Raw genomic sequence first — 26,460 nt, 5'->3', positions numbered from 1 at the left:
TCACGCACCTCAGGTGCTGCGTACCGGGTAAAACGTCTTGATTTACGGGCACACAATCAAATTCAATAACCATACTCGCCTCCATCTCCACTGTGAACAGCGCACACGTTCACGTAACTTGAACCAAGGTAATACCAATTCACATAGGGTAGAGAGCTACTTCATCGCACTCGCCCATTTGCGTTCGCTCGGGCACACTAATTTCGCCGTGCAAAAATCAATAATACGTTTGTTCCGATGCTTTCAGATCCATTGTTCTCAAAACAAATGAAGAGCCTTTGGATGGAATTGAAACTCGTAGGACGAATTTGTTATATAGAAGCAGTGCAAAAGTTTTAACAATTTGTGACCCTTTATCAAATCCAAATGGAATGGTAAATAAATTTAGAAGTCGTCTATAGAAGAATCACTCCAGTTTGAGTGCATATCCATTAGAACAAGCCAGATATAGCGCGGAATGCTCTCAGTAGGACAGAAATAAGATCAATAACCCTACCCACACCTGTGCGTGTGTTCGTGTCCTTAGTTCCAATCGATCGATTGATGGCTTTCCATTTCGCTCGAGCCGTAGAGCCACTCCGCAAGCGGCCAATATTTGCAGATGGGCGATAACGACGGTGCTAATGATCGTATCCATATAATTTCTCAACTCGAAAATCCTAATCTGACCATCCTTCTAGGATGGAATGTGGGAATGCGACGGTGAGAGGCATAATTATTCCGATGCAGTGATGTGTACACCAGCAGAAGTGATTGCCAATGAGGACGTGTTGTCCGCATTAAGGAAAGGTCGTGCGATGACAACCGGCTGGATTGGGGAGAATGACTACTGTTTTGTGACTCTTCAGTTTCCAATCACCAGGAAGGGAAGTAGTTCGAGGCACTTGAAAATGGTTTGGAGGACCTCCGATGATAGGAGGATAGGAGGTGACGTAGAGTGTTCAATCGTACCAACAACACTCTCAAGTAGCATCGAAGCGTACGACAATAATGATGCTGCTGCACTGCTGCCTATTGGGTGACAATGCTAGCAAATGTGATGATGCTGCTGATGATGGCTGTTGGTGAGATTGGGTGCGAGGACTTGTTATACACCGAGCATAACTCGATTGATACACTTGTTATCGCCTGGTAGCAGCTCCAGTATGTGTCGGATTGGATCTCATTCTGGGTGTCTGCCGTGGCAGAAATGTAAGGACGAGAGCCGACGAGTAAAGGATTTTCGATTGGACAAATAAGCATTCCAGTGTGAATATGATTATATCCCCGACCTGCTAGCGGGTGTAAGCATCGCTGACAGGCGATGAGCAAATTGAACTCGGCCACTTGATGGGGGCAGAACGAAATCCATCAGCCGCATGCTTTGCTTACAAGGGTGGAAATAGGAAATTTTCACGAGGAAATTTACATCGATGTCTTACAGTAAACTGTGAAACGATTGCTCATAAAATATGCATGCTTCATCAGTCGATTAACCAATTGAAGAGGTTTCTTGGAAATTCGAATGACCAAGAACATACATAGTAAGTCTACGAAGGAGTAGCAAGGGGGCCGTTTTGTAAACAACTATATGAAATGTATGTGGGCAGTTCATTCAGAATCCGGTATAATTCATATTGTAGATTGGTTCCAGCTAAGTTTAAGCAAAAAAAGTTTTCGTGACAGCCGGCATTGCCAACCAAGATATTTATGAAAAGAAATGTTTACAGAAACGATTGTTGCCTTTTTTAAAAACACAGTTGGTTCGTGCTGTTTTGGTCAGACCTTGCTTCCTGTCACTACGGGAAAATGGCTAAGGAAAGGTATACCACCAACATCGTGCAAGTCGTACAAAAACCCTCCAAACTCGCCGGAGCCCGGAGCCAACCCAATTGCAACATATTTGACAATCGTTAAGCAGAACCTTAAGAAAACTCAGAAAAAAGTTGGAAATGAGAAACAGTTCAAGCAAATTGACGTTTTGACGTATGGTGAGAGGTGTGAAACGAAAAGCCCGACAATTCACATTTGGAAATTTGGAAGCCTAATCAAATCATTTTCCTGTGTTTTTTAGTCATTGAACTTCAAAACAAAATAAACTTAAATCATTTATACACTAACATAATCAGTGTGCACTGAATCATGAATGACCAATTTTTGACCGTTCCACCCTTTATGGCTACGATCAAAGTAACAATTTTGGTTTTATGAGGGTTCTGTAGACCATGACTTGTAGAATGCTTTAAAACCTCGAAATAAACTTGCAATGTTACTTGGGTAATGATCTTATATTTCAATTCTCATGTTATATAAAGCTTCACATCAGTGTTCACTCAAAACAAAAGCAGGTCACTCTCGATGTAAGCCACGCGATCGTCTGTTATCTAGACAACAACCATTGGGTGGTCCTCCTCATTAAGGGTTACCATATCAAAAATTTGAAAAGAAGGACATTTGATTTGAGGTTTGGAGATTAAGAAGGACAATGATTCCCTTTCTTAACATTAAAGGTGGACAATGAGTTTTTATCAGACGTTTTAATAATATGTGCGCTATCATAAAATCCATGATTTGCTAAGGTTCAATTGAGATTGTTCATAGCTAATCTTCTCGTTATACTTCTGAAAAATGCATCAAACTAGCCTTCATAATTCATTTTTGATACTTGGAAATGATCTAGTTTAGCTGATTTGCATGAAAACTACAGCTTTACAGCCTTAAAACCATGCCAAATTTTATCATGTTTAAAAATGAGGATACATGTCATCGCTTGGGCTACAAAATGGTGAGTTGACAACCTGGAAGGAGCGGAATACCTAGCCCTGGTCCTCACAAGTTCCTACTTCACGCCTCCTCGAGTCATATGATAACAAAAGACTACCAGCGGAAACATGGACACAGCTGGGTGGCGTAGCCTGAGCAATGTTGCCAGTCCGGCAATAGCAAAGTGAAGAGGTGCGACGCGAACACTGGCGCGGTAACCATAGTACGGTGATAGAGGAAATGCTTCACCAAATCCGAGCGTCTGTTCACCATGGAGGTGCGGCTCAAAACGGCGTCTTTTCTCCATGTTAAGAGCGGCTAATCACCGTCCTAGTGCCAGCGTGGGACTCTAAACACAGCTGTGCACGATGGTCCCCGGCGAGACAGGGGGTTGGGGCAGGCCCAACAAGCCGCCCTGGAAAAAAAAACATAAAGTTGCAAATACGGATGATTGTTCCGACACAGACCTACGCGATGTAATAAGGACTACGATTGGAAACTCGGAACATGGAACTGCAAATCGCTCGGCTTCCCGGGCTGCGATAGGTTAACTTATGACGAACTTGAACCACGCAACTTCGAAGTCGTAGCACTGCAGGAACTTTGCTGGACGGGACAAAAGGTATGGAAAAGCGGGCATCGAGCGGCTACTTTCTACCAGAGCTGTGGCACCACCAACGAGCTGGGAACCGACTTTGTAGTGCTGGGTAAGATGCACCAACGCGTGATTGGTTGGCAACCGATCAAAGCGAGGATGTACAAGTTGAGGCTTAAGGGCCGTTTCTTCAACTACAGTATCATCAACGTGCACTGCCCACACGAAGAGAGACCCGACGACGAGAAAGAAGCGTTCTATGCGCAGCTGGAGCAGGTGTACGACGGCTGTTCGCAACGGGACGTCAAAATCGTTATCGGCGACATGAACGCTCAGGTAGGACGGGAGGTAATGTATAGACCGACAATCGGGCCAAACAGCCTGCATGCCGTATCGAACGACAACGGCCAACGATGCGTGAACTTTGCAGCCTCTCGGGGTATGGTAGTTCGAAGTACCTTTTTCCCCCGCAAGGATATCCGCAAAGCCATCTGGAGATCACCTGACCAACACACAGAAAACCAAATCGATCATGTTCTAATCGACGGGAAATTCTTTTCCGATATTATCAACGTCCGCACGTACCGCAGTGCGAACATAGATTCGGACCACTACCTAGTTGCAGTATGCATGCGCTCAAAACTCTCAACGGTGCATAACACACGTCGAAGTCGAACGTCGCGATCCAACATTGAGCAACTACGGGACGCCGGAGTTGCCCAGGACTACGCGCAGCAGCTGGAAGTTGCACTACCCACGGAAGAGCAGCTTGGCGCAGCTTCTCTTGAAGATGGCTGGAGAGACATCCGTTCCGCCATAGGTAGTACTGCTGCAGCGGCACTAGGTACTGCAATTCCGGACCGAATAAATGACTGGTTTGACGGCGAATACAAACTTTTAGTAGAGGAGAAGAATGCAGCACGGGCGAGAATGCTGCAACACCGCACGAGATTGAATGTGGAGCGATACAGACATGCGCGGAACAGACAAAACTCGGTTTGCCGAAGGAAGAAGCGTCAGCAGGAAGACCGAGATCGCGAGACGATGGAAAATCTGTACCGCGCAAATGACACACGGAAGTTCTATGAGAAGCTAAATAGTTCGCGCAAAGGCTACGTGCCGCAAGCCGATATGTGCAAGGACTTGGACGGTAACCTTCTCACGAACGAGTGTGAGGTGATTGAGAGGTGGAAGCAGTACTATGACGAGCACCTCAACGGTGAAGCAGCAGAAAACGAAGGTGGCACGGCAACAGACCTTGGAGTACGTGCAGAAGACGACAGGCTACCGCCCCCTGATCTTCAAGAAGTTGAGGAGGAGATCGGTCGGTTGAAGAACAACAAAGCAACTGGTGTAGATCAACTACCAAGTGAGCTATTAAAATACGGTGGTGAAGCACTGGCTAGAGCGCTGCACTGGGTAATTGCCAAGATTTGGGAGGAGGAGATATTACCGGAGGAGTGGATGGAAGGTGTCGCATGCCCAATATACAAAAAGAGCGACAAGTTGGATTGCTGCAACACTGCTGAGCGCCGCCTACAAGGTACTCTCCCAAATTCTATGCCGCCGTCTGTCACCATTTGCAAGAGAGTTCGTGGGGCAATACCAGGCGGGATTCATGGGTGCCCGCGCTACCACGGACCAAATTTTCGCGATTCAGCAGGTTCTGCAGAAATGCCGCGAATACAACGTGCCCACACATCATTTGTTCATCGATTTCAAATCCGCATACGACACAATCGATCGAGATCAGCTATGGCAGATTATGCACGAGTACGGACTTCCGGATAAACTGACGCGATTGGTCAAGGCGACGATGGATCGAGTGATGTGCATTGTTCGAGTATCGGGGACAGTCTCGAGTCCCTTTGAATCTCGAAGGGGGTTACGGCAAGGTGATGGACTTTCGTGTCTGCTGTTCAACATCGCGTTAGAAGGTGTGATCAGAAGAGCTGGGATAGACACGAGTGGCACGATCTTCAGGAAGTCCATCCAGCTTCTTGGCTTCGCCGATGACATCGGCATCATGGCACGGAACTTTAAGACGATGGCGGAAACATACATCAGACTGAAGGCTGAAGCTAGGCAGATTGGACTTGCCATCAACGCATCAAAGACAAAATACATGAAAGGAAAAGGTTCTAGGGAAGACAATGTTAGCTTCTCACCCCGAGTTCAGATTGACGGTGAAGAAATCGAGGTGGTCGATGAGTTCGTGTATTTGGGCTCACTGGTGACCGCCAAAAATGATACCAGCAGAGAAATTCAAAGACGCATTATGGCAGGGAATCGTGCCTACTTTGGACTCTAGAGGACGCTCCGGTCGAATAAAATTCGCCGTCGCACGAAGTTGACTTTCTACAAGACGCTGATTAGACCGGTGGTACTCTACGGCCACGAGACCTGGACTCCCAACTAACAATTTTAGCTGCAAATCAGCTTATACAACCAAAAATTGGCTTATACAGCTAATTTTTGCCTGTATAAGCTAGTCTGCAGCTAAAATTGTTTGTTGGGCTTTGCTCGTGGAGGACCAACGCGCCTTTGGTGTTTTCGAACGCATGGTGTTGCGTACCATCTACGGTGGAGTGCTGATGGATGACGGAACGTGGAGGAGGCGAATGAACCACGAATTGCACCAGCTGCTGGGAGAGCCATCCATCGTCCACATTGCAAAAATTGAGCGACTACGGTGGGCTGGGCTCGTCGGAAGAATGCCGCACGACGACCCAGTGAAAATGGTTCTAGAAAGCGACCCAACAGGAACAAGAAGAAGAGGCGCGCAGCGGGCAAGGTGGATCGACCAAGTAGAAGGTGACCTGCGGACCCTTCGCAGACTACGAGGCTGGCGAACTGTGGCCATGGATCGAGTAGAATTTAGACGACTTCTTCGGACAGCAGAGGACAACAAGGCCTTAGCCTGATTGGTAAGTAAGTATGTCATGTCATCGCTGATTGAAACCAACATGGAACATCTAAGCAACCTGTTAATTTTACCATTGATTCAGCATAGAACTCTAAGGCCGCTGCCATAGTGAGAGCGAAGAGGCGCGCTTAGCGTTCTATACAAAAGAGTTCCTATTATTAGTATTATTCCTTACATTCAATTTCACGATTTGCGTGCCTCTTCGCTCTCAGTATGGGAGCAGCCTAAACAAATCAAGCGTTACTATTCAAATCGACTTATCTGCTTTTGTAAACAATCTCTTCAATCGACGATTTGCGGCAACTACAAGCTCACTCACAGAAACTAACAACACCAGCTTGTAGGCGAAAATGTGTCCTACCTGATGCTGATGTTCGTTTGCGTGGGTGAGTTAGCAGTTAAGACAAATCGTCGATTGAAGAGATTGTTTACAACACCAGGTACGTCGATTTGAATAGTTACGCTTCTAAAATCCCATAGAACCGGAACGCCAAACTCGAACACATGTTGGATTCAATCTATGTGGCTGTGAATTTTAACTTAAATTTTACAGATAGAAAATTTTCAAATAAACCTGCTATTGTACGTCTGGCAGACCACCCAAACAACCAGAATGCACGTATATTCAAAGTTGTTTTCGTGATGTACAAACATATATACAAACAAACAATTCGTATATAATGCAAAGAAATGGCTTATACGTACAAAAGTGGAGGCCATACGTGCATATTTTAATTTAGTTTTAAACCAGTTGATTTAACATCATTTACGATTTAATCTGTAATAACAAATTCATTTTGAAAAGTCTAACGATGTAATCCGATTTAATGCGTGATACAGTACGATGGAAAAATGAGTCATCGCATATTGGTCGGAAATTTGCATTCTATACGATTTAACTTAAACATAATGCGAGGTATGCCATTCTTATATGCGATTTTGACTAAAAATGTAGCAATTTACGATACTGTCCGTACATTATTATACGACTTCTGGTTGTCTGGGCAGGAATCAATTTTGACAAACACCCCGAAAATCACACGATCAACAACAGAGAGATTTTCCAATATTATAATTTATTGCGAAAATGTGCATTTTCGCCATCGCTTCCACCACACACGGTCCACCCCAATCGCGTCTTGATGGCAATTGGTTGTTCCTGCTTTCCTTCTCGGCTCCACAGTACGAGACTAATAAAGCTGGGTTTAGATTAGGCAAGTCAAATGATCAACTCAGTTGAATTCAATTGGCTTGAAAAGTTGAGCCTGCACCCAACCGGTGGATGTAAGATTCGCTTACAATTATGTGTGATTCATCATCAGAGGATGTAAGTGGAGACCGCATGAACCGAGGATGCGATATATACTCGACTCGAACCACGAACTTTGCGATTATCAGACCTGTGCTTTCTCCACTGCTCTCTTCATGCTTCTGAATAAGAATAGCCTAAAAGCAAACAAGAAGCGTTCCTTTCCTCTCACACTCGACTTCGTATGCTTTTTCTGCTGGAGAGATTCGAGGCAAGTGTGTGTGTCGTTCTACAATGTTCTACAATGTGCGTCGTTCTACAAGCTTACTGGTATAGTCGAAAGCGTAGATAGAACACGAAATAAAAAAGACTAAAAACCATTACATCGCTTGCATGCTAAATCGCTAACATTCGTTGCGATGTTCATGAACAGAGGATGATAGGAAACGGAACTAAAATTCATTGTAATAGATTTTTGGTTTGCGTGTGGTTCAAATTTTTTCAATTCAAGTTAGTTGATCAAGTCAGTTGAATGGCATGGTTTACACGTTCAATTCGCGAATTCAACTAACTTGATCAATTGACTTGCCTTGTCTAAACCCAGCTCAACGTTCGCGTGCTTCAGGCCGATCAGAATTCGTGGTCGGGCGTCTTCGTATGACTCGATGGGTAGACCACGCAGATACGGATACTGTTCCTTCAACCTTCCTGCGTCTAGGGATTGCCGTGGCAACTGAAGCTCTTTCACCGATCGCAATTCATTTAGTTTGAACATCTTTGCTCCGTCGTGATTGTCCGCAATCGAAACGGTAGTGATTAAGGAGTCTCTCTCGCAACGCTCAGTGCCACCGATCCATCGAAGATACAGTGTGCTTTTCACTCCACCCAATTCGAGCTTGTCAGCTAGGTCTTGGTCCATGAGGCTAAGCTTTGAACCTTCGTCCAAGAATGCGAACTTCTGCACGTACCCGCTCTTTCCGTGCAGTGTGACTGGGATGTAACGGAATAGAGAAGTGCTGGAGCTAGAGCGGTGAGTGTTGCATGTCTCATCTCATGTCTTGATGACCTCGCATCCTGTCGATCTGGCTGACTTTCATCAGTCATCGGATCCGCATCCTTCTTGCTCTGATTCTCGTTGTGAAGTAGCGCGTGATGCTTCCGCGTGCATCCATCCTTTCCGCACGGCTGGGCCTTACATCCACCGTTATGTTTCCTCAAACAGCGACAACACAGCCTAAAGTCGTGCACCACAGCCCACCGGGAATCTCTCGATAACTCCAAGAACTGTTTGCATTTTTCAATTACTTTGCAACTGGACTTGCAAACCGGGCACTTGTTGTTCGAAGGTTTTTGAACAGTCTCCTTCCACGAATGCGATTCTGCAGCATTCGAGTCCAGATGCGTGTTAAGGAAGCCCCTACCTGACCCAGTCCAGTTTGATGGACGGTGGCAATCTGCAGACGAGTTGATACAACAGTCTTATACATGTGCTCCTCTAACTCGCACGCGTCCACGATGGCGCAAAAGTTATGAACTTCAACGACCATTATCGTTTCGAGTTTGTCTTTTCTTAACGCCAGCAAGGCTGTCATTTTTGCAATCAGCGAGTGGACAATGGCTTCTGGCTGCCCAAATCTCATATGTAGCGTAGCGATGACTTGGTTCATGTTCGACGGGTGCATCAAACGACTCTTCACTGCATCGTATGCCTTTCCTGTTAGGCTTTTCTGTAGCCGGATTGCGTTTTCTGCGTCTGTGAACCCACACATGGCTGGCGGCTGTTGAGTTGGTTAAGAACGAGAAAAATATAGGCCACTCCTCTGGATTCCCTGAAAAGCTTGGCAGATCTTTCGATAATGCCTGACGCGCCGCCAGCTGTCTCTTGGTGAGTGGACATGGATCGTCAAAGTCTTCCTCAAATCGTGGTTGTCCTCTGGATCATTGCAGACGTGACAGAGCACGCTCGAGAACGTACTGATCTCCTACCGCGCTTGATATTGGAACGTGTTGACATGTAAGATCCACTTCCACAGGCGTACTCACTGGTCCCGTTGCACCACTGGACATTTCTCTCATCGAAAAGGTTCGTCCAATGGTCAGTTGATCCTGTCTCAGTGAAATTGAATGCTGTCTCGGTGCTGCTAACAGATTCATGCCTACTAACGTTCCTGGATTCTGCATTGAGTACCGCTGTGGATCGAAGACACCTACGTCCAGGTTCAACATAACACCTTGTCGACGTGTGTTGTTGACATTCACCCAGTCTCGTACTCTGCTTATGCTGGAACTAGTCGTTGAACTCCTCCCGCTGGCTGCCTCCTGCAAAAGTGCGTACTTTTTCTCAAGAAACTGCTTCGCCAACTTTTCTGCTGTTGTTGATCGTCCTATTTTCGAGAAATTGTTTGTCAAAATTGATTCCAGGTTTGTCTGAAATAAGTCGGGTAGAATAGCAGGATGATTTGAAAATTTTCCATCTGTCAAATATAAGTTCAAATTCACCAAATGGATCGCAGCCTAAATGTAGGGGGTTGACAGCTGTAATATACTCCTTATGCCGCGGATACACTTGTATGACCTACTATGAGCATGAGCATTATTTGTGTAATAATTATGAGCACCATACAACAACTATACACAAACTATACAAGTGTGACCATGGGTTTGCTTTTAATGTATTATACAAATAATACTTATGCTCATAGTAGGTCATACAAGTGTGTCCGCGGCATTAGTCCCACCATCGAATGGCATCTGCTAGATAAGAAGAGGCCTCGGATGAAGCTGCCACATAATTAAACAAAAAAGCTCTGCAAACAACGCTCTTTGAAAACAATTTTATGAATATGTTACTGGAAAAAAAATGCAAGGATTAAAAAGGAGGACATTTTCGGGCAAAAGGATGACGTAGAAAAATTATTGAAAAAGAAGGACATGTCCTCTTTTAGGATACCATATGGTAACCCTATCCTCATTGTTCTTCATCAGCAGTTCTTTCGGTCGATGCGTCGTCGGCTTTGGAAAGCAACCGTTTCGTGATGAGCGTGTGAGTGCTGATCACGTTTTGCGTCCATTGCTGCAATCGAAGCGCTCTGACCCCCGTTGGCAATACTGCCATACAATGAAACCACTGGAAGCGGCTCCCGTTCTGATGGAGGAGGCTTTATGGATTGCGGTAGATAAAGTGTTTATTGTGTTGTACCTTTTGATTATAGTGTTAAGATGTATTGTACAGTGACCAAGAATCCTCGGCTCTGTAAAGTTAAGTAGATTGAACAACTAAATAAAGCTTTATATGATGTGTTAGGGGCACTTTGATGACGATTTTCGTCAATTCATTCGCCTTACCTTCTCATTTCACACTAGAATGAGAGGGAGAGGTAGCATTGGCAACGAATTTCCCTAGTTGTCCGAACTCATTACGTCCAAACCCAGAACCACTGAAATGATCAGTTCCTAAGAAGGTTCTAAGAATTTCAATCATAATTAATTTACCCTTTCGTTCTCGAAACCCGAACCCTTCCGTATAGAGCACCGAAATTCGCCTAGCTCATTAATGTCTCATCAGCTCCAAACACGCTCGAAAAATTCGCCTCTACACAAAAGACAAACGGCAGAAGCATCTCGGTGATAATCAGGCACCGAAAAATACTTTCCTCTCACAAATGTACCGCACAGCAGTGCTACACTAGAGAGAAAAAAAAAATCCCCAATCTCCCATCCATTCCGAACGCTCGGCCGGTCCGTACTCTGACACGGAAGGCATCAAAATTTGAAATATTTTCTCATCAATTAGTGGAACCCCCTCGGTCCTCGGTTGAAGCCAACCGAGGCAGTAGTTCCGAACGAGGCCGACGACGCGACACAGAGTTTGGACATTTTTCGACTTAATTAACTAGAATGCAAAATATTTTTGGTTGCCGCGCTACTACCAACCGACCGCGGATCCACTCATCGCACCGGGGGGCACCCCGAATGTTATTTTTCAATCGTCTACGACGAGCAGTGGCGGCGGCGGCGGTGGCGGCGGCGGCGACGGCGATGAGACACAACATCATCATCGTCATTCACCGTCCGAATTCGATCGGGAACCGATGCGGGAGGCGGTCGGAGTATCATAAAAATCAAGCTGAACAATGCATTAGGTCCTTGTAGTATTGATCGATTCTCTTCATCGACTTTCTCTTTCGTTAAACACTAGGGTACTGAGCAGATTCTGTGTACTGAAATTAGCTGGGAATGTCTTAAAATGGCCGCGAGGATGTAAAGAGAAAGTCGACGAAGAGAATCTGTCACTGTTACTTAGGACCTAATGCATTGTTCAGCTTGAAATGTCTGTTCCCATTGACGGACACTGCTTTCTGCGGTGCTGATGTTGTGCAGATTTTTGAGAGCACGTTTTGGGTGGGTACAATATCGGAACAGCAACAACGGATTGGATCGAAAAAGGAGAAAGCCGAGCAATAAATTAATTTAGGGTTTTTTTTTTTCGCGGGAATGTCATGATTATTTTTTTTTTTCTCGTTTGTTGTGGTGATGGTAGTTGGGGGACAGAACTGAATCCTTGCCAAAGCCTGGTTCCTACGCGAAATGAGATTCAATCCGAACGGTTCGAGTTTTGAATGCCATCATCATCAGATGCACTCGGTGGACGTCGTTGTCGTCGTTCGTCGTATGGGATTAGTCGTTGAAATTTTCATTAGATTAGATGATACCCGCGAGCAAATTGCGGATTGCAGTGCCACAGCACATGTGCGTCTGCGGTGGTTTTTCTAACGCAGTGGGAGCAAAAATGTATGAATAATAATGCATCGTCTGAACGAGTTTGGCGACCGGTGGTGGTGGAAGATAACATCTGTCGGAAGACTCTGGCGAATGCGTGTGTTTGAGTATGTGACCTCATGCAAGTTGAAAGGATGCGATGTTATGAAGTGTGGTTGAATGCGAGTTTCATAAAAGGAAAAATAGGTGGTATTTTCTAAAATGAGCGTTGATGCCATGAAGATGGTTAGACTGATGCAAAATTTGAAATTTTCGCTCCACAGTGCTCAAATGGAAGCGTTTGTGTCCTGATTAGCCTCTCAAAATATTAACGCATTAAGTAAGGAACTGACTTGGACCTACCCTTATGAAATTCATATCTAGATAGAATTAGGGGAATCAGCTTTTGTAAACAATGATTTCTCTCGATGATTTCTTGAAAGCCAAGGCTCTCATTGGTAAATCAGCATCACCATCGAGTAGGAGAAGACTTTCCCTACTCAATGAATATGTTGCTTTATGTAGACGTGCCTGGAATTTCTAGAAATCGTCGAGTGAAGTCATTGTTTACATAGGCTGTTACGCCCTAATTCCAGCTTTATGTAGATATGGAAATTTTGTTTTTCCTCTGCTCGGGATCTAACACAATTGCAACCAGTAATTTGATCTATTGTATCCCGTGTCCTTTGTTTAGTGCATTTAAAAAATGATGCAAAATTCGATTTTTTTTACACTTGTCATTCTTGCATTTATCGCAAGCTTCCGATTCGGAAGGTCCTGTTATTTATACCCTTGGGAGTGTTGGAACATCCTCCAAAAGCGCACCCCTTTGTCAGTCAAAATTGGATTCCTTAGCAACAAAATTAAGGAATGACACTGATAATGACCATGCATCAAGGGGTATTCAACTCTGCACACCTTAATCTGTGCCATGAGTTTTGGCAGTGCCGAAAGCTGTGCCAAGCGTTGTGCCGATCATTCCGAAGTAGGCCGAAGTGTATGAATCAAGGTGTCAGTATCCCATGAGTTTGGCAACCCTGAAGTTAGGCTTTTGTGATTGTATTTACATTTTCAATTTATTTAATTCATGAGCATGATTCATGGCAAATATTAAACTATTGAAACAGAAACTGGAAGCAATACAACCTATACGACCCGTTCGAAAGAAATGGACGGTGGACGAAATTTTCACCAGCTGCCATCACATGCTCCCAGACAAAATCAAACCCAGAACTCGAACGGACGAAAGTTCACTCCCTCCCTACAGCCGGGTAAAGCAGTGCATAAGAACGCTCGTGAACGGTTGTCGGGCTCTGCCAGACGATCGGCGACTTGCGATATCTGTGCATCTGAACTCCGATTCTTATCTCCACGCGGTGCTCGGTGGGGTTGCTGGCTATGATGCGTTGTAGCCAGAAACGCGAACAAGAACGGGGGAGTCCGAAGGTTTTGAATGTGTGCAGGATGGGACCTAGTCATGTCTTAGGCCCATCCGATTATCGTGCTCAGCCTTTCTGGCGGCAGTCAGTTGTCTACCGGACTTTAAACAATTGTAGATAGTGGATTTCGTGTGGCTAAAGTTTGTTCAGGATGAATGCATTCTGTAGGTAGAGTGTATGGACCTACTTCTAACGTCCACGTTTGAAGCAACGGAGCGATTCGGGCTGGCAGTTGGAACCTCCCGTCTTAAGTGTTTCCGTTCAGTGTGATAGGGGTGAGGCACTGTCCTATATTGTTTCCCCTATGGTTTGCATTGGGAACAGACTCCGGCGGCTTCGGCCCGAGAGGGTCTCTCCCATACGAAATAGTTGATTATGCAAAACAGAATCAGCTATTGTGAGGGTCGATGGACCCTGGCGAAAAATAAACGCAGCGGGACGATTGTTCTCCTCATGGAGGCAGTCGAAGGAGGCGGTAAAGTAGCGTGAAACCATCTTGACGTGGCTTCAGCGGTTCAGCGTTCTGCTGGGCATACTGTTGAGGCCCACACGGATCGGGGTGGTTCGCGTTACGTGCAAGAGGTTAGTGGTCCTGCTGATGCTGAAAAGCTGAAGCAGATCACTGAACTTAGCGAAGGATTCAAAGTTCGGGTGGGTGCACACCCTACTTTGAATAAAGTTCGTTGCGTGGTATCAAGTATTGATATCATCAACGAATCGGAGCTGACTCTGAAGGAGCATTTTGCTACACAAGGTGTAGTAGATGTCCACAGAATCTGCAAGAGTAGTGGCGAGGGGAAGGTTAACACCTTATCCGAGGCAATCATCAGCCGACTAACCGTAGGTGCCCTACCTACGTGAAGGAAGCTGATATCCTTAGGATCAAAACCAACCTTGGTGTCTCCTTTGGGGATGCCAAGAAGGTTTATAGCGTCGAGCGAAGCGGGAAGTCTTATGCAGCGGTTGCTGCTAGGACGGCACCTGTTGACTCTGGTAAGGGTCAGCAGGTGCCCTTTTTGCCTTCCAAAGGTAAGAAGAAGAAGAAGGCCAAGCAGGGAGCTGAGAAGTCGAACCCTCAGAGCAAGGGAACAGACGGAGCTCCACCTGCAAAGGGTGCGAAGGCCGGCAAAAAGGGGACTACCCAGTGCAAGAGTACTGGGGTTGGTGCTAGTCGACCTACCGGTCTTACGCAAGTAGTTACCAAGAGTGGAAAGGCTACTGGTAGGGAGGGCAAAGTGCTAACCCAAGAGGTTGGCACCGACCCCTTGCCTGTTGTCGAAACACCAACCGAGAAGGACAAACAGCTCCTGGAAAAGTTGGTGGAAAGTCTGCGAAAGGAGGTCGCCCTTGGCAATGGGAAAATCAAACAGCTCAAGGAGTCCAAGACATGCCTTGAGATGGAATTAGCTTCCCTTGTTGGACAACTCGAAAGAATTGGCTTTAACCTCGACTCTGATGAGAGCGAGGTTACTGCTCCCGTGACCCGTAGGAAACGGAAGCAGACCGCCGGCCTCGAGGACACTCGAGGTAAGAAAAGCCGGAAAAAGGAGAAAATACAGCACCTTCTTTCCCTATGGACTCGGTATCGGAGCGCGAAAACGATGCTGTTACCGGTAAAAAGTAGTTACCATGTCTGATGTCCCACAACAGAATGGTAAAGAGCCATCGAACGTAATATTGCAATGGAATGTCCATGCGTTGCGATCAAAGTTATCTGAGATCCAGCTATTGACAAAGAAACTGAACCCTTGTGTCGTCGCTCTCCAAGAAACGATGGCCAAGGTAGCAGATCTACCTCCAAACTATCTCGCTGGTAGATATAAGTGGTATATTAAGCCTCACATTAATGCCTACATCCACGGCACTAGATTGGCTGTTAGAGAAGATATACCACATAAGGTAGAGCAGTTGGATACTGAACTGGAGGCCACCGCGGTCACCATTCAGTTTCCGTATGAGCTGACTGTTTGTAGCTTATACATGGCTCCGAGGAATAGGGTTGGCAAGGAAGTGAACGTCATCGGAAAACTGCAAGATCTCATCTCGCAGCTGCTTGTCCTTTATGTGATAGTGGGCGATCTGAATGCGCATCACCCCTCCTGGGGATCACATAAGACTGACGTTCGTGGTGAGAGGTTGTATCAGCTACTGGACACGTTGGGTTGTTCAGTGCTGAACGATGGCAGACCGACTCGATTCGATCCCACCACCGGGGTAGAGTCCGTGATTGATCTGGCCATAACCTCTTGGGATGTAGCCAGTCAGTTTATCTGGCGGGTTGACGATGACTTACACGGAAGTGATCATTTCCCTATTTCATTGTCACAGGCTGTAGACCTCCCATCTACTGTAACAAGACTTAGATGGAACCTTGAGAAGGCAGATTGGGACAGCTTTGGCAAAGAAGTCTGTCGCCAACTGCCTGGTGATGACAGGATATTGAGACCAGGTGACTGGACCCAAATCTTGAGTAAGGCCGCTCATCGTCACATCCCAAAGGCTGGAGGGAGAGGAGGTATGAAAACTGTCCCTTGGTGGGGGACAGAAGTTCATACAGCGATTAAGGCTAGACGTAAATGTCTAAGGGCGCTGCGTAGGTTGCAGCTTGATGGTCCTTCTAGGGCCGATAGATTAAGGGAGTTTCAGCTTGCTCAATCTAAATCTAGAAGCGTAATCAAAGCTGCAAAGCGGGATACATGGTCTGCTTTCACCGCGGACATATCGGAAACCACGAGCTATGGCTACAGGTAAAGTCTGTCGGTGGTAAGATTAGACATGTTGAGAGGGTGATTAAGTTGGATGGCGATTACACGAAAGACCCAGGACTTATCATTGAGGCATTTGCTGATCAATTTGCCAAGGTGTCGGCAAACAGCAATCACAGTGATGAGTTCCTGTCATTGGCTGAGGGGGAGTATCGCTACTCCCGTGACAGGCAGTGTAGTCTAGTTAAAGACTACAACAGGGTATTCGTGCTTGAAGAGCTCAACTGGGCCCTACGCCGTGGCATTGGTAAGGCTGCGGGCCCTGACGACATTGGGTATCCCTTGCTTAGGAGATTACCCTTTGTCGGCCGATTGGCTCTTCTTGACACTATGAACGAAGTCTGACTTTCCGGCCAGATACCGGACGAGTGGAAAGAAGGGTTGGTTATTCCTATTCCCAAAACTGGGAAGGATAAAACCCTAACAGAGGGTTATCGACCGATAACCCTGCTGAGCTGCATGGGAAAAACACTCGAGCGGATGGTTAACCGTCGTCTGTCAACCGAGCTGGAGAGGCAAGGACGGATCCACCCACGGCAACACGCATTTCGATGCGGCTATGGGTCGGAGACGTTCTTCTCTGAGCTCGATCATTTATTGGACAAGGCCTCGTCGGAAGATTTGCATGTAGATGTAGTCTCCCTCGATTTGTCCAAGGCATATGATATGACATGGAAGCTTCCTATCTTGACTTCCCTCAAGAGCTGGGACTTCCAAGGATGTATGTTTAACTACGTAAAAAACTTTCTACAAAACCGTAGGTTCCGAGTATTGAACGCTGGCGCAACCTCTTCCTCGAGGTTGCTGGAGAATGGCATCCCGCAAGGGGCTGTACTCTCGGTTACACTGTTTCTCATTGCGATGAACTCAGTGTTTGAACGCATTCGCAAGGAAGTATACATTATTGTATACGCCGATGATATTACCCTTATCGTGTTAGGTAAATACGGTAGGGTGGTTAGGCACAAGATGCAGGATGCAGTGCAGTCTGTCGTTGACTGGGCAGATGGTGTTGGGTTTGTGATTTCCCCCGAGAAGTCCAAACTGCTGCACGTCTGCTTTGGTCATCATCACAGACCAAGCCTGCCATATGTTAGTATCGGTGAGCATGCGGTCAAGGCCGTACGCGAGATGAAACTGCTTGGTGTGACTATTGATAACAAACTCCGATTTGTTAAGCACGCCAAGTTGGTGAAGGATAACGTCAACAACAAGTTGAATATCCTTCGGATCGTAAATGGTCGCTTCTCTGAAGCCTCTCGCCGTACATTGACCAAGGTTGCTAGGGCTCTGGTTGTCCCTAGCATCCTTTACGGGGCGGAATTGTGGAGCAGGGGTGGTGTCTCCCTGCTCAAGATTCTGGAACCTCAGTACAATGAGGCGTACAGAATTTGTAGCGGAGCGTTGAGGTCTTCACCGATAGCTTCTCTGTTGGTGGAGAATGGAAAGGTTCCTTTGGTGAATGTTGTCACCGAAGAGCTGGCCACCAAGGCGCTAAGGCTCCTAGAAAGGGATCCCATTCTCAATGACAGGCCCACGGTTGCAAGGGCGAGAGAATGGTGGAGCGAATTGACGGGAGTAGATCTTTCCACGTTAGCCCAGCGAGCTAGGCTGTGGCAACGGGCATGGGATGCTACTGCCCCGAATGTTGATTTGAGGGTTAAAGCTATGTGCGGGGCTAGCTCTAGTGTGGCGAAAGCTGCATTTAGGGAGGTCGCTGCCTCATACGAGGGAGGGCTCGAGCTTTTTACGGACGGTTCATTAATCGAAGAGGAGGTTGGTTATGGGGTGTCTGGGGAGGACATAAGCCGCTGCGGCCGGTTACCCGGTCTCTGTGGTATCTTCTCAGCTGAGGCCTATGCTCTCCTGCAAGCTTGTAGGCTAGCAAATGGGTCTCAGGCCGTTGTATTTTCTGACTCTGCGAATTGTCTCTCTGCTCTTGAGCATGGGCAGGTTGGACACCCGTGGCTGATAGAGGTGCAACGGTACGCTAACATAACCTTTGTATGGGTACCTGGACACGCAGGTATACCAGGAAATGAGGCTGCTGATAAACTAGCTAACCAGGGTCGTCTTGCTCGGCTAGAGGCCACTCCGGTGCCCTATAGTGACGCTACCCGCTGGGTGAAGCAAACCTCGCGATACGCATGGAATGTGTCTTGGCATAACAACCGTGATGCATTCCTGCGTCGCATCAAGAACACTACACAAGAGTGGAAGGATGCACCTAATTCTCCAGATCAGAAAGTTCTGACTCGGCTGAGGATTGGTCATGGTGGACCTCGTTTTAGCGGCAGTGTGGCCTACTGCCAGGGATGCGGTGTGGTATAAGATGTAAATCATCTATTGGTGGAGTGCCCGGCAAGAGCACAATTAAGGGAAGATATGGGTGTCGTTGGTACAATCCGTGAGGTATTGTTCAACGACAGGAGTACAGAGCAAACTGTGCTCAACTTCCTGAGGACGTTAGACTTATACGATATGATATAAGCATGAGTAAGTTGAAGTGGCATTAGAAAGAAAATGACTGGTAGTCATGCCACTTCATTCGACAAGAGGCAGTCTTTAAGGTCCTAAAGACCAAGGTGTGTGAGGGAGGACGATTGACCTAACGGGGGACACAATGATGAAACAGCTGATGTTTAAAACCCGTCTCGAATGAACTAAATTCTCCTCTTGTAGGGGAACAGTTTAAAGAGACGTTTTTTTTCCTCTGTTCGGGACCAAACACTACTGCGACCAGTAAATTGATCTATTGTAGTCTATCCCGTGTCCTTAGTTTAGTGCATGTCGTATTACTCCATCACTATTGAGAAATGATGAAGTATTCGATTTTTTTACAGTTGCCACTCTTGCATTTATCGCAAGGATCCGACTCTAATTGAAAGGTCCCGCTATTTATACCCTTCGGAGTGTTGAAACACCCTCCAAAGGCGCGCCCCTTTGTCAGTCAAAATTGGATTCCTTAGCAACAAAATTAAGGTATGACACCGATAATGACCATGCATCAGAACCCTAGTCTTAACCACTTCAAACTAGGGAACAACGAATAGAAGATTATGAATCACATAGATGAAGACAACTAACTCATTTTTTTTCCTTGTTTCAAGATCATCCTCGGTAGACAAAGCCGAGTCTTGTCACTATCAACAAGGCATAAAAAGTAACAAGGACTAAGATGTGTTCCTTTGATTACTGAAAAATCCTGTTCCCCTAGTTTAAAGTAGTCAGGAACTAGGGAACAACGAATAGAAGATTAGGAATCACATAGATGAAGACAACTAACTCATTTTTTTCCTTGTTTCAAGATCATCCTCGGTAGACAAAGCCGAGTCTTGTCACTATCAACAAGGCATAAAAAAGTAACAAGGACTAAGATGTGTTCCTTGAATTACTGAAAAATCCTGTTCCCCTAGTTTGAAGTAGTCAGGACTAGGAATCGGTGGTAGATCTTACATCCCGTAACGTACCACGAAAAGGTGATCTACCCACGTTACGGGGCAAATCAGAGACGTTAATAGACTTATCCACTTATCCATCCCTCCCTAGAAACAATTACCTCGAAACCGTTCGGATCAACTCAAAACTACGCAACCTCAAAGACATCACCCAAGCCTATCGTATCGCAGATTGTGATGTTTCCTACCATCACCCAATTACACACGTTCAAACCTATCAAGTTCACGATCCTTTGCAGATGTGATACCTTCCACAAGGTACCACCTATCAAAACCAATGGCGAATGTACCACCAGTGAAAACAATCTAATGGGTAATGGGTCGATAGGTAGGTTCCAGGTGTGGGAGTTGCCTTCCTGGTGTCGGTAGCATTGGTGTTCACCACGGAAATCAAGATCGACGGAAAACAAATCAAGGAAAAAATAACAAAAATCATCCGCAGCTAGCACAATATTGTCGTCGTTCAGAGGATTTTTGTCCATTCAGTTCGCCGATCGAATTCCGCCCCGTACCTTCGTTTTGGACGATCTTACAGGCATTTGACCAACCGTTGCTGGAGGAAACCCATTTTGGCCATCTTGACTCTCGACCGACCATGGTGTGGAAGAACACGAGCCAGTGGGATTTTCGCTACGAATCGGATGAGATAAAAGTTTCATGGTGCAGACAGGTGCAGGCAATACTCACAGCATTTTTCCTTGGAATCTGACCCAACGTGTAGCCCATTGGAGTAAGCAAAGCAGTCATCCTTTGCAAAACGTCAACTCTCGACAGTGATGCCGTTTTATATTATGATGTTTCCTAGTTGCCAACGTTTGTCCTAAAGAGCCGAATAGTGTACCATGTTGTGTTTCGGCACAGTGTGCAAAGTTGATTACCCCTTGGGTTTTCCCATAGTAATTTCAATAGAAATTTCAAACTTTTGTGCCAAGTCAGCTTTATACCAAATGGGTCTACATTTTTGGAGACTAATCAGGAATCGATTTGGATCCGTTTGTGCACTGTGGAGCGAGAATTTCTAACTTTGTCTAATGGCCATGTTATATCCGTCTTCGAGCGTTTGTTGGCACAATGTTTAACAAAATAATGAAACCTAGAGCCCTGCATAATCTTCGCATAGATCTTGATTGTAGCTTACATAACTACTACAGTGCTGAATGTTTTTCTAGGAGTCTAAACTACCAAAACTCGAAGACATGTCGAGATGCAAGTTTATAATCCACTCAACTAAATTTCTTTACTAACACTTGCTTGCATCCGCCGCTTGCCGCCAAAAAAAAAAAAAAATACCAACCATATGATGGGTGCCGTTTCGAAATTATTACAACCTCGATGAGATTTCTAAGAGCACATAAAACGTGTTGAAATAGAGTCACAAAAAATGCACTGAAAAACCACCAGAGTATCATGTGCGGAGAACATATGCCGTTTTTATCTAAACCAGAACACACCATCCTCGGAGGCAACGAGGCAAAAAAATCCCGCTCTGTGACTCATTTCCTTTCTCCAACAGCTTGCCCCCATCCCATTTTCGCCACCTCCTAAAAGTGAGGAAAAATCGTAAATCATAATCATCGTCACTAACTCTGAACGCTCGCTGATATGAGTGGCGCTGGCTGGCCGAGTTCTGACATGGTGGGAATGGTTAGCATTTTTCGGTGGCAGTTTATGCTTTTTACGACGAGTGGATTGTTGTTGTAGTTCCTCATTTTTTTTATATTTTTATTTCTGTATACAACTGTGACAAATTCCACCCCACCCGAGAATCGGATTCAAACTTGTCAACAAGTGCTGGTACCACTTTGCCTTCAGCCGCGTCTGCCGTGGCGCATTAATTCCTTTTCGAGCGCAGATTGTGATTTTCCCAATTCAGTTGACGCCGACGACGGCCGGGGAAATGTGTTTTAAATTGTTTTGAAGAGTTTTTGAATTTTCCGGCACATTAACGCGCTAACATGACGTTAATGATAATAAATTTCCTGTCCCGAAGATGAATTACCCGCATTCGTCGTGCCCAGCCGAGAGCAACCTGTTGGCGTTTGAAAATTCAACACAATTCACAACTTGACACGACCTCGTAACCTCTTACGCTCACGCAAGCACATTAACATATATCCACAGCCTAATCCACCGTCCGCCAACGAGCGTTGATACTGGAGCACATTAATTTGACGAGCTTTGTGCGTCCTTGAAAGGCCAACATTACCCAACCTTGAACCTTGCTTTCGCCAAAGCAGTTTGCAATTCGCACAAGCCCGCTATCAGGAGGACCTTCTTCCGGAGACCACCTCCGCCGTCGTCGAAGGGGAAAAGCTAGGCTGGCACTTTTTAAAAATTCATCTTTACGAGCTGTTTTTTTTTTTTTTTGGAAGTGAGGTTCCGTCAAAGCTGTGCTTCGTATTTTGGTGAAGAGCAGAAAGCTGCTGAACGGGAAAAAATCAACTTCCCAAGCGAGAGACCGCAACCAACGGGCGACTTGGGAGAGGGTTGTATTGTCGTTGTTAGGTGGAAAACAGAGTGATGTAACAATCTGCTGAGCGGGGTGTTGAAGGTTGGATTTTTGAGGAATAAAAATATCCTTTTCCTTCACTTTTTTCAGCCACCAACGTTAAACTCACTGAATTTTCTCTCCAAAACACTTAAAATTAAACACACGCTCTTCAAAATGCTGCTGGTTTCAAGTTGCCGATAATAGAACAGCTGACCAACACGCAGTTCAAATGGAAAGGTTGCCGAACAACAACAGGTTGCTCGACCTTCTCCGATTTGCATGAAACTTTGCATAATTCAGAGTTAGTTGGAAATACTATCTCACATGAAGCTTTAGTGTGATAATTTATTAGCTAGAGAATGATCTTAGAAGAGAGTAGGTTGATAGTTCCATTAGAGCATGGCAGCTTGAAAATTTTATAGAAGTTGAAAATGAGCGAAGGGCCATTAGCCGTCTCTCAAGGCGGGAGTAGCCGCCAACAATGCTGATGATGGTACATCACGCAACAACCACCCACTGCTTTCTCTATGAGATGACCACGTTGGTCATGACGAGAGGAGCAACACAAAAGTTGTGTAAAGAGGAATTGCATTTTAGCTCACTATCGACTGGAAATGCTCTCGGCAACTTGAGGCTTTAGGTAGTGATGAAACGTCTCTAGGACTATTCCACAGCAGTAGAGAGTAATGAGCAAAGGCGTGTGCACACTTTTTGCCTGTAGATTTGAAGACATACTTCAAATCTCCGCGTACATCGTACGGGTTAGGCAAAAGGTGTGCGTTTGACTTTGTACTGTCACATTAATGGTCCTTCGCTCATTTTCAACTTCTATTCAATTTTCATACTGCCGTACTCTAACGGAACTATCCACCTACCCTCTTTTAAGATCATTCTCTAGCTAATAAATTATCACACTAAAGCTTCATGTTAGATAGCATTTCCAACCTACTCTGAAAACCGCAAACTTCGCGTAACATAAAAACACTTTGAATGTTTGCATAATTGTTTGATATGGGCAATGATTCACATTTTTGCTGGATTTCCGCCATTTTGGGTTCTGTAGAATATTCAAAAATGGCACTTTTGAAAAAAAAAAAAACTATCATGTGGAAACCACACTTCTGATCGAAATGACGTCTGAGACAAAGTTGTGAAAATCAGATCAAATTGAAGCTGAAAGACCAATACATTCAACGAAGTGTTTCGGTGATAAAATACAGAGAAGTTAACGTTTAAATTTTGGTTGCAACTTTGTCTCAGACAACGTTTCGTTCAAAAATGCCGTTTCTTCTCAATAATTGATAAAAATTTAAGGAGGCCGTTTTGAAAAAAATTACATGATCTAGAATTTTGTTTCGCTATTTTGCCTGGAACTGCTCATTATTCACACGCACTTGAGAAGTTTGAAGCGTTGTTAAAGCGTTTTAAAACTGTATTGAACAATTATGTCGATTGGAATGGATAAATAGAACACCACTCATGTAACACTTGTGGTTTTTTGAGCGTTCTGTAGATCGTGACTAAGACTTGTAGAAAGATTTAAAGCTTCGATAAAACTTGCAATGTTACTTGGTTAGGCATAAGATATACACACCAAAAAATTCTGAATTTTACAGGCGATGTAAACATCCATGCATGCAAACATTCATACATGTAAACTTCCTTTTCACGTAAACTAGAAACTTGCAAGAAATGTTGCAAACAAAAGTGGACAGTTGCATACAATATATGGGATATTACATGACATGTCTCATAAATTTACACGATCTATAATCTAAACTTGTATGATATATGACGCTCCATTTATGTGCATCATAGTAACGGAAATTTACACTACTTTTTTTTAGCTGTGTATGTAAACAAACAAACACTGCATATGTGTGCGTTACGGCGATAAAACCTCAAAGACGCTGCTTAGATTAATGATCAGGCATGGAAAATAACTTAAATTCATTTCGTGCATTCATTTACCTCTAACTTTTTTCATCAACAGAATTGCGTAAAATGATGTATGAAGGTTTTGTAGGTTATATAATTAACTATCACTATTGGTTATAACACAAATCTGTATCTCTTATGCATGACGATTTAGAGCGGGCAGAACTTGTTATTGTTTTTAAGTGAATGCAATTTAAATTCACTAAAAAACAACTGTGGGTTGTGTTCACTCTGATTCGTCATGCATAAGAAATACAGATTTGAACTTTCTACAAAAATTGTAGTTAATCATTAAATCTACACAAAACTTCATTTATCATTTCACGAATTCTCTTAATGAAAAAAGTTAAACGCAAATGATTGAACCGTAAAATGGGGTATCTTTGATAATGCGGGTAACTTTGATATTAGAATTTAATGACTAAGTTTACCTTCTGCACTATTTTCCAATTTAAAACATTGGGTTCATTTTGTAGTTAAGGGTATAACGTTTGACAACGTATAGAGTTTTTAAAGTTTGTGTTACATATTTCCAAATATCATAAAAAAATCATTGATTTCGCCTGTTTGAAAAGGCACTCAAACAATCACTTATCAAATGTGTTTCTGATAGAGCCATCCCAAAATTAATGCTGTCTTCTTATTGCGTTTGATGTTTCTTATTATAAATTTATTCAAAGTTTTATATTTTTTGAACTATATGGTGTGAGTTTTAAGCATATTTTTTCAAAATTAATCGAGTATTATAAAAGTTACCCCAAAGCAAAAAACTGTAACAAGACAAAAAATAGTGCATATGCAATAACTTCTGTTAAACATAATACTAACGAATTGACTCTAGGATCCTCAGTACTTGTTTAAACAAATTGAAAAACATTCATTGTTGTAAAAAATATTTGGAATATATTTAAAAAAAAAAAAATCAAATTTACCCCGTTTAACGGTACATGAATGCACAAAATGAGTGTAAATGATGTTTCATGCCTGACGATATTCCGTTTAAATATTACTCTACCCACATCAAATATTTATGATTTTACTAAATCATCAAGAATTTACATTGTCTTGAGGTGTAAACAGCAACTTTCTAGATGGCAAGGATTTCAAGTTATAACGCAAACTAGGGACGCAGAAATTCAAGCACACTAGCACCGCATAGTGAGAAAATTCGGAACTTCTGTCCAGCACCATTAGATCTTGAATAGATTAGATCTTTTAAACAACTTTGCCGAAGACAGCAACTTCCTAGATGGCAAGGATTTCAAGATATGACATAAAAACCCATATTGATCCACCCGGCCAGGTGAATATAGAACCTTTGTTACCCAGTATAATCTCGTTTTTATTGGTCTCAGTTTCTGCACTGCTCAATTGCTGCATACAAAACAGCAATTGCTAGTTTGAATTGGAGTCCAAATCTTAAATTAGAGCTGTATGACTTTATACTTAATCTGTTTTATTGTGCTCTACAAACTTTAAGAACAAATTTATTATATACAATCTTATTATATTGCAATAATATTTGACGAACTAATTAAGTTAAATAATCAATCAACCCGATTCTCTTCATCGATTTTCTCTTTCGCGAATATAAATCCCATTCAGTGTGTTGATTCAGGCGCAACCTAACTATAGTCGCGCAACCAAACTATAGTCTGGCGGATAGAATTTCGATCTATCAAAAAGCGGAATAAATTCAATATATTGTAGACCAAAAATTGAAAACGTACTATCAAGTTTTATAAACAAAACGTTGATTACTTTTTCCTCACCAATTGAACGCAAATTACCGGCATCATCGGATAGGGAGAATAAGAGATGAACTAGCCTCAGGCTAAAAATCTCTAAAATAAAGACAAAAAAAAAAAAAAAAAAAAAGGATAGGGAGAATTTTCCCCAGCCCAAAGATGGTGTTAGTTTGCGTAGGTGTGCCTTAAGTCACGAGAAAACGGGTTCCGAATGTTTTGTTCGCAATAGCTGATGTGCTCTTTTCTGTTGTTGGTCGTGATTTGACAGCTCAATTGGTCAAACAGCTATTTGACAGCTCAATTGGTTCCCGAGATTCTCTCCGCCAGGCTATGGATATAGCGACTATAAAG

General features: G+C 44.2%; 2 protein-coding genes across 3 annotated transcripts in view; one reads left to right on the top strand and one right to left on the bottom strand.

The window, feature by feature from the left end:
• Positions 1–26,460, bottom strand: part of LOC135700108 (MOXD1 homolog 2-like) — a 618,927-nt gene that overhangs the window by 497,347 nt on the left and 95,120 nt on the right. The window lies entirely within an intron of this gene.
• On the top strand, positions 17,444–18,805 carry LOC135700093 (uncharacterized). Its single transcript, XM_065220484.1, has one exon. It carries the CDS (start codon positions 17,444–17,446, stop codon positions 18,803–18,805), a length of 1,362 nt encoding a protein of 453 aa, XP_065076556.1.

Source organism: Ochlerotatus camptorhynchus, unplaced genomic scaffold (genome assembly GCF_037179485.1).
Source record: "Ochlerotatus camptorhynchus isolate MF236.1 unplaced genomic scaffold, CSIRO-AGI_Acam_v1.1 ptg000128l, whole genome shotgun sequence".
NCBI classification, from domain to species: domain Eukaryota; kingdom Metazoa; phylum Arthropoda; class Insecta; order Diptera; family Culicidae; genus Ochlerotatus; species Ochlerotatus camptorhynchus.
This window is presented reverse-complemented; position numbering and strand designations above follow the sequence as displayed.

What these genes read in the sequence shown, in the direction of transcription:
- LOC135700093 (XM_065220484.1), top strand. Translation starts at nt 17,444, where the DNA reads ATGCAGGATGCAGTGCAGTCTGTCGTTGACTGGGCAGATGGTGTTGGG.